General features: G+C 36.8%; 1 protein-coding gene across 1 annotated transcript in view; it reads right to left on the bottom strand.

Annotated features, from left to right (window-relative positions):
* The window catches only part of LOC115442462, a 94686-nt gene that overhangs the window by 26639 nt on the left and 54979 nt on the right, over positions 1-13068 (bottom strand). Inside the window, exons 17-36 of the mRNA XM_030167501.2 lie at positions 12760-12890; positions 12163-12354; positions 11614-11810; positions 11057-11289; positions 9789-9919; positions 8934-9122; positions 7886-8616; positions 7358-7607; positions 6788-6970; positions 6311-6570; positions 5771-5939; positions 5236-5402; positions 4633-4885; positions 4202-4342; positions 3506-3717; positions 3012-3148; positions 2216-2346; positions 1633-1848; positions 1265-1469; positions 825-965 (exon numbers count right to left, since the gene is read on the bottom strand). Coding sequence (XP_030023361.2) covers positions 825-965; positions 1265-1469; positions 1633-1848; positions 2216-2346; positions 3012-3148; positions 3506-3717; positions 4202-4342; positions 4633-4885; positions 5236-5402; positions 5771-5939; positions 6311-6570; positions 6788-6970; positions 7358-7607; positions 7886-8616; positions 8934-9122; positions 9789-9919; positions 11057-11289; positions 11614-11810; positions 12163-12354; positions 12760-12890 — 4269 coding nt within the window. The remainder of the gene's footprint in view (positions 1-824; positions 966-1264; positions 1470-1632; positions 1849-2215; positions 2347-3011; positions 3149-3505; positions 3718-4201; positions 4343-4632; positions 4886-5235; positions 5403-5770; positions 5940-6310; positions 6571-6787; positions 6971-7357; positions 7608-7885; positions 8617-8933; positions 9123-9788; positions 9920-11056; positions 11290-11613; positions 11811-12162; positions 12355-12759; positions 12891-13068) is intronic.

Below are 13068 nucleotides of genomic sequence, written 5' to 3' on the forward strand. Positions count from 1 at the left end.
TCCGAAATAAAAATATATCCGTAACCGTATCCGTTATAGAAGTTTCGGATAAGTTACGGATAATAATATGTTACGACAGGTTTTTGTTTCATCGCTCACGCGTTACGTAACTTTTGTATAGTTTGTTTGTTATTTTTAATCATAACATAACCTCATTCATAAATAGTATTTTTTTTATTTAGGAGTAGGTAGGTACTTAATTTAATAAAGTGAAGAATAAGTGTTGTGTTACATACTTAATTGATTTATAATAACAAAATGCGTCCAAAGTAATTTAAGTTGGACATTATTTGATCAAGTTAAAAGTAATTTTGCAAAATGTAAACAGTGTGATAAAAACTTTTCACGGTAAGGAGGTGGCACTACTTCACTGAAACTTCATCTTAAATTAAAACACAGATGTTTTCCGAACACCCATGTCCCCTAATTAGTTTATTGATAATTAATAGTCGACGATGACGACGAACGATAGTTAGTAGTCGTCGCCCTACTGTATTACATAATATTTTTATTTACTTTAATCTAATATCCGTAACCGAAACTATCCGAAACTACCGGATAATCCGAAATAATTACATATCCGTAACCGTATCCGAAACCGATATAATTTTATTCCTATATCCATATCCGTATCCATATCCGAAATTTCATATCCATAACACCCCTGATTACATGTACGAATATTTCTATTTTGTTTTGATTTGAGATGCAAAGAAGCATACATATATAGCATACCTACGTCACGACGAAATAAGCCTTATAGCCCACATAACAACACATGTTTTTCATCGAATTGTAGACACCTTCCAGTCTATCATACTTACTCGGCAATACATCAAGCTGCGCCTGACTAGGTCCCGCGGAGTTGTCCTTGTTGCTGATGATGTTGCGCAACAGCCGCGGCACGTTGCTGTTGAACGGCTTGCCGCACAACATCTTGCCGGCGTTAGACATGAAGTCAGATGCTGAAACATATAATTTTTGTAAATATTGCAGATAGTCTACCTGATCGATTTTGCAGGGTATTTTGTGTGTAAAGTTGACATCGTGTAGAAACCCAAATTTGGTTAGGGTTAAAAGCCCCATCTTCTTTCTCTATTTCTTCTACTAGATAAAACTTAAAAGAATGGCAACGTCGATTTGATGATAGAACATTCCATTTCGCAATTTTATACACCGGGTAGTTTCGCCATTTGTTACTAGATGGGGCTATTATGCGTTACCAGTGGGGTGTAACTTTTTAACATATATTTAAAGTACTAACAAGTCAGCAAATTTCCAACAGTGGAGAAGTCCTTCAGGCTCTGGAAGATGGGTTCGTTGGCGAGGGTGTCGCTGAGGTCCGCCATATTCTCCTGTACTACGGGCAGTAGCGCCGCCATCTGGGAGAACCGCGACAGCACCAAGCTGCCTTCTTCTTGCGTCAGGTTTGATGTTGCATACAGTTTTGTTAAAAGCTTGTCGGATATCTGCCGAAGAATGAAACAGGTGTAGGTATATAGTGTGATAGAGTAATGACGATAATTTACGATAAAAATCAATTACGATCATTAAATTGATCTAATTTGTTTTAATTTTTCATACAAACACAGCCCAGAGTAGTGTTTAGCATTCCATCCGCATTATCTATACCTTTTCCATGATAAAGGTGAAGTTCAGGTTTCCGATCAGGACCGGAAGCAGCTGCTTCGCCCTTTGGTCTTCCAGCCCGCAGAACTGTTCCACCATCGCCGCGAAGACTTCTTCAGCGCTGACTACATCCAGATCTGACGGGAAGAACACCTGGGCCATGTACTCCGGCTGGCACACGAAGGCCGAAATGTGGTAGGGCTGCTGCTTGTTGAAGATCTGGAATGTAAATGTGTGGTAAGCCTTGAATTTCTTAATATAACCCGGGAATTAGGTACTTTGGACCTTAAATCAATACGTTGATCAGCATTAATTTTGAACGTGGTTACCAGAGCCTCGTCTGCTAGCTAGCATGACGGGCAGGTAAAATTAGAATTTTGTTATTTTTCTTTAAAATTTTGGTAGAACATCCAACCTAGTACATTTTTCAAAATAGTTTTATTGTATGTAAATATAATAAATTTGTGGTTATAAACAAGTTTTGGCAGAAGGCGACGTTTCGATATTTAATATGTAATTCGTCTTTATACTTATATATCTTAAAGGTCACTAAGACACCGTAGATTATAATTATTTGCAATCTAACCGGTTTTAATTGTACGTAACCAGCATTCAGCCTCGGGGCAGCCAGAGACCAGAAGTTAGTGTTGTTGATGCCCAGGGCGTTGAGTCCAGCTTCCACTGCGTCAAGGTTCGGGAATACGATGGCCATGTCCACTATAAAAATATATAGATTTTTTATACTTTATCTCTTTACTTGACGAGACGTATCAGTGGTGACAGCAACCATCATTCCCAACCATAAATAGTACCACTAACAACACTAGTAATTCTAAGAACTTTGAATTATAAAGCACTGTCTGAAATTGCATTGCCCTCGTCACAAGCGTCATTGGAGATCCAGTACCATAACGCTCAGTAATAACACTGATTACATCTTTCAAATCAAACATAATGTTTAAATACTGCTAAATGAATAAGCGGTGATAGCTTAATTGGAAATGGAACGGACTAGAGAGATGCATGCCCGCATGTTCAAAATCTAAGGACACGCACTTCTGTCTTTTTTGGAGATATGTGTGTATTCTTTGTGAATTATCGCTCTCTTTAACGGTGAAGGAAATCATCGTGAGGACACCTGCATACCTCAGAAATTCTCTATAAGAATTTTGAGGGTATGTGAGGCCTGCCAATCCCCATTAGGTCAGTGTAGGGACCTCTCAGTAGTCGAGGAGGCCCGTACTCAGCAGCAGCACAGGCCATATTATGTTTAGAATGGGAAAAGCATACAGTGGTAGTACCAAATTAGACAAAGCCTAGGATAACTTGAAACACTTGACTACAACAAAGGCTGCATTTTATAAAATAAAAGACAATCACACCTTTAAGATCCACATCCTCCACTAAATAGGTCTTGAACTGGTGAATAGTCTTCAGTCCCACGGACAAAGCTCTCAAGTCAAACTCGAGCTCTGTTCCTCTCAGTAATGGGTGTAACTGCTCGATGAGGCCATACATGCTGGAAATAAATGATATCATGTCAACAATTGAACTTATCGCTAATTTTAGGGAGAAGGATATTGTTTTTAGTCTAATTCTGCCAACCATTAGAGATCCATTTCGTTTATTATCACGTTTGATGAAATCTCCTTAACGTGTCAGCACAAAATAAAAGAAAAATACTGTACATTCTCAATGTTGTTAACCCTGGCGGTAGTAGGTAGGTTGTCTGAAACTAGAGACTAGAATTGCATTCTGGATCCGAGAAAAATTATCCATAAATATTTGTATGATTTATAAAGCTAAAAGACCGACGTATTCTCTAATACCCATAACACTGTGACCTACTAAAAATACAAACTCATTTTAGCATTACCTATACAGCACGCTATCCATCGTCTCATCCATGAGTATGGTCATCATCATGTCTATCATGGCCTCTAATCTTCCTTCCATGACGCCCGCCACGTCCACGTGGCTTGCCACGCCCACGAGCCGCGTGGCGTGCGCCACCAACTCCTCGATGTGCAAGATGATGTCAGAGACGAACGTGAAACGCCAGAATTCGTCGTTTTGGAGTTTTGGTAACTAAAATTAGATATTACGTAATTTTTAACACCCTAATATATATTTTTACATTCTGAAATGATTTTTGATCTTTTTATTTTCCTTGGCTTTTCTTATACTCTTCTTATTTACACTTGCACTTTATACGACTTCGGTGCACTACACATTTTTCAAGTATATTGTATAAAGAAAGTGACTTAGATTTTACGGCCAGCCGCCTGTCTGCCCGTTATCAAACCTCTAGATAGTCCGTTTCTGTCAAATTGTGTTAGAAAACCATACAAAGTGCCTGACCCAGGATTCAAACCCAGAAGCGCCTTAGTTCACAATTCATATTATTATATTCTGCTCATATATTAAAACTGTTTACATTAATAAAAAAAATCTCTAAAGTTACATGGCCCTAAGATTCACGATGTTTCATGACAAAAGACGTTCACGTATAACCAGCTAAAAGCAAAACTAACCAAAAGCATTTTATAAAAAGTAAAAATTGAACACTTACTTCTTTCTCAATAACTGTTTTATTTAAATTCTTGATAATAATAGCAGCAATGGTGGTGCAGTTATGATCTTCGCACACGTCTTTCCACTCGGCCCTTTTTAGTCTCATATTCTGATCGATGGGACTGTCATCCATATTAATCTGAAATCAAAAACAGATTATTTGTGAAGGGAATAAGTTAAGAATGAGTAAATAATAGGTTGAAAATGTTTTTCGTTGATGAGTATTCGTCTGAGTAGATACCGAGGCTGTATGTAACCAAAGAAATTATATCCAGTGTTCAAATTTTGAAATAATAAATACAGTGTAAATTATATGAGAAAAAAAATTTTAGGCCATTTTAAAATTACTATTCAAAGTGTGACGAATAACATAAATATGAACATTGAAATCTCCATTTCATACTCCGTATTATTTTCTATTTTACTTACTATTCTGAGGTTAACTTCTGACTTTTCAATATCCGCTACTATAACTTCATCGTCAATTTCTTTCATCAGCTCTTCTCTAAGATTATTATTCTTCAACATGTAGTCTTTGATAGGTTTAAATATGTCTAAATTATGAGCCACTTCATTTGACAGTTGTTTGAGGTATTGTAAGTCCGTGATGCCAGCTACTTCCTGGAGATGAGGCAGCTCTGCACGAAGTAAACGAGCTGTTTGCGTTGCTATTGACAGGAACCTGGAAAGAATAAGGCTAATTATCAGACGTATTAAAATAACGGTCAATATAAGGCAAATAAACTGATCTCGTAATGAGTTGTAATTTATTTATCTATTATATGATTGTTCAAGTTCTCCGAAATGGTTAAACCAAATTAGTTAGAATTTTAATAAGTTAGTAGAGGACTTTTTACAGCCTAGATAGAATTTGAGGAATCACATTTTAGAGATACAATAAGGACACTTTACTGTTGAATGGCCAGCTAAAAACATCAGCATTAACACCAAATCATTGACACCAAATAGATAGACAATTTTGTCACAATCCCTAACTTTAAAATTGTCGTCTCATAAGTACTATCCACTTACAGAGTAACATTTCCGAATCCGTTGTTAGTGACGTTGCTGGTCAGACATTCCGCCACCTTGATAGTGTCTGCCGTCAGGTCCTGAAGTAGATGCTGCTTCACCAGCTCCAGGAACTCGTTCATTGACTTATTCAGCTCGTACTTCGTGTAGTTGCGGGTTGATATTAACTGCAATAAATTATTTGGTTATAAACTTTGATAATGAGAAACAGGTTTTAAATGATTTTGGTAGGCAAATATTGATAGGAAATAGATGTGAAAATTTGCAAAATTAGTCAGTACAACAATTATTTCAAGTTTGTTTGAGAATAACATTTTGTTGAGTTTTTGGAGTCATAATAATGAAGAAAAGCTGGTTGGCATAATGACTAAATTCAAGCAAATCTTGTTTAAAGTTTTCTTTCTTTCGATTTCGAACCAATCCTGGTAATTTTCTTTAAAAAAATCTGTTGTAATTTCATGTTTCAATAAAATTTTTATCGTTATTTAAATTTTATACGTTAATAATTATTATTTCTAAGAAACTCGTTAGTTACCTCTCTAACTGCCATGTCCCAGTGGAAGTCGTTCTTGAGGGTGGAGTAGATGTCCTCGAGGCTCATGGCGGGCATGTGGCACAGCAGGTTGTCATACTCCTCCTTCTTGATCAGCTGCAGGTTCAGCTGCTTGAACCACGTTGTAAATTGGGAGCAGAGAGTGCACTGACTGTGGGAGGGTGATGACACCTTATATTCTAATTTAAACAATATGGTATGTGAAGAAGAATATATTTCTAATCTCTAATTATTCAATATAAATGCGTAAACATATTTTTTTTTATTTGCTTGGCAAAGTAACACCATTTGACCTGATGGTTAGCGAAATAGGTTCCAGAATGCAACATATTATTGTATTGAGGACTCTAAATAAGAGTTTGTAGAGAACCTATGAGTTAGGTTCTAGAAGGGGCGACACAGACTAAACGAAGTAGGTTTTCTAGCACAAAATAAAATGGCAATACAGTAAAATACGTCGGGGGCGCCTTAGTAGCTATACCAGATCTTGTAGAAGCATGAGGATCACTTCTAAATCAATACCTGTTATTCAGAAACAACGTTCCAGCGTCGATGAAGTTGCTTAGCATTCCGAAAGACATTTTGGTCAGTGTTTCCTTGGACAACAGCTGCACTGCTTTGCTCCTTAAGCTAGATATCTTCTCATCAGTTGCCCATGGCGGGAGTTGCGGGGTTTTAGGACCATCCTTGATCTGATCCAGGCTAAATTCTGTGGCTGCTATATCGTAATATAGTGATGTATAGTTGATATCGTTGGGAAGCTTTAAGGACGACTCGTAACCCTGAAAGATACCATATATAGGGAATAGCAAAAAAATGTCTACTTTTCTATCGTCATCGCTATGTTTAACAATTTTGAACGAACTTTGATATATCAATGCATGTCAACTAAAACGGCATAAAGTATCCGTGATAATATGAAAACGATTAATTGGTGTTGAGGATTTAAAACATTCTATTCTAATTAATAAAATATCAATAATTCTAGAAGATTCTCACTTGAGCAGCGAATCGTAGCGGGGGTATCTCTTTAAATAGCTGGACGACGTCTATGTCGCATATCTGATGCTGTAAATCTGAAACTATGCCGGTGCTGTCCGGAATGTAGTCTGACAGTTTGATGCTTGGCTGGCATATCGCGTCAGACTCGTTCACGTTGACGTCATGGAGAAGACGCACTAGCTGTGGGGAAAAGATGGTGGAAGCTTTTGTATAAAAAAGGTCAATAACTATTCAATCTCTTAGGGCCGGCGCATACATGGTGGAGCGCAACGCAGATAATTTTTGACTGTTAAAGTATTATCGACATTGTCCTTATTGAAATAATATTCAAAATCAATTAATACAACAATGTAATACAATTAATTGTGTCTTAACGTATGACTGATTTTATTGATTTACTCATAACTTGATAAATGTCACAGCAACACGCTGGACGCTTTCGACAGATCTATCTGGGATTTTTTGGGGAGGCCTATCAGCAGATGACTTTATGTGACTGATGATGATGACGATGCCTCATAACTTATAATATCAGCCCGATCAAAGATAAAAATTAAGAACGCTTACATGTATTCTATCAATATTGTCAAACACGTTATCGACGACTTCAAAACTCTGCTCAAGGTAACCTAAAAACTTTGTTGCTTGGGGTCCATCGTACTGTCTCTTCAGTTCTTCCCACCAGTTACCCCCTGAGAGGAAGGTAATGATGATGCCATAGCCTTGGAGATTCGACTGCAATGATTTGAGGTAGATGGGCAGGCCTAGATCATACGAGTATTTGATGCTGGTCTTGAGTGATGACACTAACTGCTTTCTGGAAAGATTAACATGTTAGGCAATTGAAATATATTTCTAATTTTGAATTATTAGAAAAGGATAGAAAATGTATTTAGGCTTTTATATTGTCATTTGTCTTTCAATTATGCTGTCATTTGATGTTAGTATTCATGTGCATAAGAAGTTAATAACAACAATAATATAAATTATCATATATTTAGGTACATAAAAAATCATCTGTTTTTAATATAGTATTAAAATATAATATTTTTATAGCCATATAGTGTTTTGGTATGTCTAATAAATATTCCATACCTCTCATTAAGAAACTCGAATATATCTGTAATATTCTCGATACCACTGTTTTCACTATTTACTAAGTTCCGGAGACTTCTCGACGCATTTTCCAAATTATCATCTATCACGTTTTGTAATGCCGCAAAAATAACTTCGTATTTCTTAGAACACAATACTAGCTTAGTCCTTGTTTCGTCTCCTAAAATAGTTTTGCTAGTTACATTGTTTTTTACATTATCACACATTGATTCCATTGCTTCTAAGAGCGAATAATTGTTTCCCAAATTTCTATTCCACAATACATCAGTAAGAATGTCATAAAGCATTGAAATCATTTCAATTGTACGCCTTTTATACATATTTTTTATTGCAGTTACATCTTCTTTTATTTTTTTAATATCTGCATCTTTCTTCGCTTCAAAATCTATGTTGTCTATGTTGCTAGCTAGTTTGTTAACCATAGCTACTACTTGAGTCAGATAAATGGAAGATATGTACTGTTTCGTGTTTATTTCGTAAAATGCTATATAATTAGGGTCAGTCTCTTTAACACGATAATACATAATTGAGTCTACGAAATTTTCTAGTTTCTTTCTAAGCACGTCTATTTTGAAATCTTCTTTGTTTATGAAAGTTGTGTTTGTTTTTGCTAAATCGGTTATGATCTCGCTCAGTTCTGTTGCTTTTGTGAATGCTTTCTCGTAGTGGCTTGTCGTGTTTTCAATATGGTGCGTGTAAAAGTAATATTGCTGGAATAAAAACGAAATGTATAAACATACTAGAACCTATGTCATATTTTTATTAGGATATAAATATTATTTATAAAAATATGTCTTTAGCTTCTCAAGATTACAGAAGTTTGTTATTTAATATCTATCTATTACACAAGACGTTTACACATCGACTAATTTAACCAGTACTCATTCGATTATATGGCTTTAATATTTTATGGGAGTTAATATTTTATGATCGGATACATTTGATTATATGGCTAGGGAGCTACTATTCTATGGTGGGATAGAAAGTCATTAATCTTGGTACACCAAAATATTAATTAAATACTTACTGGTTTTGCAACTAAGTCAAAGAGTATGTTATCTCCTCTAGGCAGAGACAACCAGTAGAGCAAGGAAGGACATAAAAAGGGTTGTATCTTCTTTATGGTTTCTTTGGTTATTGGACTGCCGGGGGGTGGGACCAAGGCAGATATCAGGGCGTGGCAATCCCAAAATTGAGAACCGGTCGCTCGACGAACCTGTCATGTGTAATTATAAATATAAATACTTATCATAACTGAGATACATACTGCGTTATATGTGTAATTATTTTTATCTTAATTTAGGAGCTTGGTCATAAATTCACGATCATGTCGCTCCATACGTCCGCTTTTACGTGTGTTCACTCTCTATTCACTATGACAAAATATTTCTTTATTAATATCCTAATAAATTACGAACAAACAGTACGCGTGATAGTAAGCGTGATTGACTACATTAGCAACATTCTAAACTTCAAATCACAAAGCACTACGAGGTTCTGCAAAACGTCTATCACCATGGGATATTACACCTTAAATTTCGTAAAACTCAGTGCTTTTTGATAAAAACTGCCTATTTCAGTACTTATTTCTGGTGAGGGGATGTTAGCAAGAACTCTTTCTCTACTGAGACAATGCTTTTAGCGACGCACTGGTGGAGTTCTGGCGTATTCATTTTGAGGTCCCGGAGCTCCACCAAGTTGCAGATGAAGTCCAACATGGGGTTTTTAGTTGGTAAAAAACCGGCATATCATGCTTACCACTAGTAGGAAGGAATCTAAGAAGATTTTCACCATGAAATAAAAAAGGTACCTATTCCTATTTCGTAGACAAGTTCCCTCTAACATTTTTAGTGTATTTATATTGAAAATTGAAAAGATATACCTGCGTCATGAACCCATAGTCCCAGTATGAGTTGAGGAGCACGTTGGCCAAGTCCGCTACTCTATCGTACAGTATGTACAGGCCGGTGTTCTTCGTGAAGCCCAATATCTGTAGTAGGTTCGAGTCCGGATCTGTGAAATAGGTGCTCGGTAGATTAATTTCGCCTTCTTTGAAATTCATGAATAGTCAGTTACAAAAGTTCTTGAACAGTTTAAAGAATTCTAATCACTTTTAAACATTTGTCTACGTATCAACAATGGTTTTTTTTTCTCACTTAAATGAATTTCAAATGGTTTATTTTATTTAAGACGAACAAAAACTTATATTTGGATTCAAATTAATATGTAAAAGCGTTTTGAATAATTTGTTTAGCTACTTTTGTGGCTGACTGTACAAGTCGAAAACATAGTGATAAACTAATCTAGTTACCCAGTAGATACTCCACTACCTACTATGTCTTTCAAATAACAAAAATACCTGCCAATTGATTGGAAGAAATAATAAATCATAATATTCGCTTTGCCACATATAAACGTTTGGAAGGCAATCATATCTAAGCGACAAATATACCAAAAATAAGTTATGTCTATATTTCTAATTAGCAGACTTTTCTACATTATTTGATCTAGGTTTTGTATTTTTATAAAGTAAATAGTTTAATTATTATGAATTTTCTAATTAAAATCAAAACTTTCGATCGCTCCACTCAAAAGTTTGTTGATCGTCCCTCAAATATGGTTGTCTTTCAAGTATCGATATTTTGACAGTGCGTAAAATACGTAACGCATCGCATCACATTTAACACAATATGAGATGGTATACAGAATATCATTTCACGTTAATTTCAAGAAGGCAACGTAACTGTGTTAGAATTTACTCTCATAGAGAATAAGGCTCTAGACATAGTAAACAGGACAAGTCACAAGCAGAAATATAAAACGCAGGGGACAAGCTTGTGTATGTAGGACCAAAGCATTTAGTAGCCCCATGGTCCAAGTAAGACAATAGGCAATGAGCATCGACTAAGAAAACGATCGCGTTGCATATCGGAGCGTTGGACGTCAAGCCGACCAATCCTGGGTGTGCTCACGATACAATTACAAATACTCTTTATTGCAAACATTGTTAAACAGAAACACAAAAACAAGATTAATACATTATCCGAAATCTATGGTGTAAAATAGCCGGCCTTATTGCTACAAGCCGATACACGAAGCACGATTCGTGCCTCTATCTATAATTAATAGACAGAAATAAATTGACCTCACCTCTGATCTCCCTGAAGTATGTTAACAGGTCTTCGGCAGCGCTATCCAGCATAAGGGATATGGTCTGCAGAGAGTATTTCCACGCGGTTCGGCCTGCCTTCCTGCAAGCTATGTCTATGTACGTGGCGTTGGCACACGCGGTGAACTCCTCCCAGAGCTTGTTGAGTGGTACCGCCGTGGTCGTTGTGGTGTTTACAGAGTTCAATACTGTATCTAATTTTGATAAGAATTTTCTGGAATATTTGTAATTCAATGTTATTATAGCTGAAGTCATTTTCTTTGGAAGCGTTCTGGAACATGTACTGTGTTGATTCAAAAAATGTTTTGTTAATAAGGAGATTCCTGTCCTATAAATTACTTTTTATCGCGAGCCAATAATGTCATTGATCGTTTTTATGGGAAATAAACAACATGCTCGTTCTCAGAATTTCTTACAAACCTCCACAATTCAGTTCTAATAGATATGGCGATAGGCTCTCCCCCAATCACATCGTGCGTCGGAAAATACATGGCGGTAAATCGTAAAATCCAACACTAATCACCACTTTAATACATACCTCATTATAACCTTATTCTCGCTGGTATTAAGGACCTTGACAGCATACTCCCAGGCTGCTGTTAGTGCTCCGTCATTCAGGACGTAGGAGAACGCGTCCCTCACAGCTCCAGTGTCATTCACCAGCGCGTCGAAGGTCGATGATAATCTCAAGAATACCAGCGGAGTATACCGGGTTGTGTTGTAATCATGTCGTGACTAAAAACATGGATATAAACTCACTCCTGTACTATTAAGGAAGTAGGCAGATGCCCAACTATTGTATGCATTATTCGACCAATCTTTTGTTTTTTATCCTAGTAAAGTGACTTCATCCGGTTTTTTAAAAGGAAACTCTACGGAAATGTCGACTAGCAAGGATGTTCCAATGATGGTCGACAATTGCGTCAGCCTGCCTAATTACTTCTTCACATTAGATCGTATCACGGATTAAAATATAAGTATTTATGTATCAGAAAATTCCATTGAAATACTTTTATATTGAATAAGGGTCTTTCACGCTTTCAAAGCTGCAAGCAACCTAGTCAACAATTAATAGGTTTATACTTACTGGTATCCGCGCCTTCTCCTTGTCCAGATACTCCACCCACTCCTCTTGCAAGTCCTGGTCGAGGCACAGCAACCTCTCCATAGATTTTACAGCTTCTTTCGAGCTTGGAGCCATTAGGATCAGGTCTGATACGCTCATTGTGGAACATGGCCAACCCGGCTCCGCGTTCATTATGGATATTATAGGGTCTATCTGAAATATTGCGTAAAATCTATGATTACTTGAAGACGACTGAGTAGACCAAGTTGAGTAATAAACTTTATAACAAGTTTGAAGTGGTAAAACCACGGTATAGACTATGTTTCCAATATGAAAGAACGAGATAGACTGGGGTCGTACGATTTCACTCAGAAAATCTGTGTAAAGTAGCAAGTTTGGATGGCACTGAACATTAGTTATGATTTCAATGTTAACAGAGAGTTAGTGACTATAGCGTTATAGCAACTATTGCCAATAATAACAACAAAAAAGTTGAAAGTTTATCGAAGCAGACGCTGTGCGTTTTTTGCAGTAAACGCTCTTATGAAACTGACAATTGACGTCGGCCAAGTTCTATAACCATTAAAGATCTTATTGATTGGTACTAATTATACTTACATCCGTGTTATCACTAGCTATAATATTGACAGAATCGATGATGAGTTGTGATATATTAGGGATGATGAGATCAAGGGAACTCGCGGTGATGGGAGGCAATCCTGCTGGCTGCGGCTGATTCATCACAAGTGCTGAAACAGACATTTAAAAGCTTTCGTTGAGGGCTAATTTCAGGAGTTGTTGGATGTGATAAACAGGCTACAAAGGGAGATTTATACTCCCGAGCGTCGAGAATGGGCTGTAAGACCGGTCTTACGAAGCCAACATAAATGTTGCGTTCACCCCCCACCCCCCCCTACCCCAAATGTG

The sequence above is a fragment of the Manduca sexta genome, chromosome 7 (assembly GCF_014839805.1).
Source record: "Manduca sexta isolate Smith_Timp_Sample1 chromosome 7, JHU_Msex_v1.0, whole genome shotgun sequence".
In the NCBI taxonomy this organism is placed as follows: Eukaryota; Metazoa; Arthropoda; class Insecta; order Lepidoptera; family Sphingidae; genus Manduca; species Manduca sexta.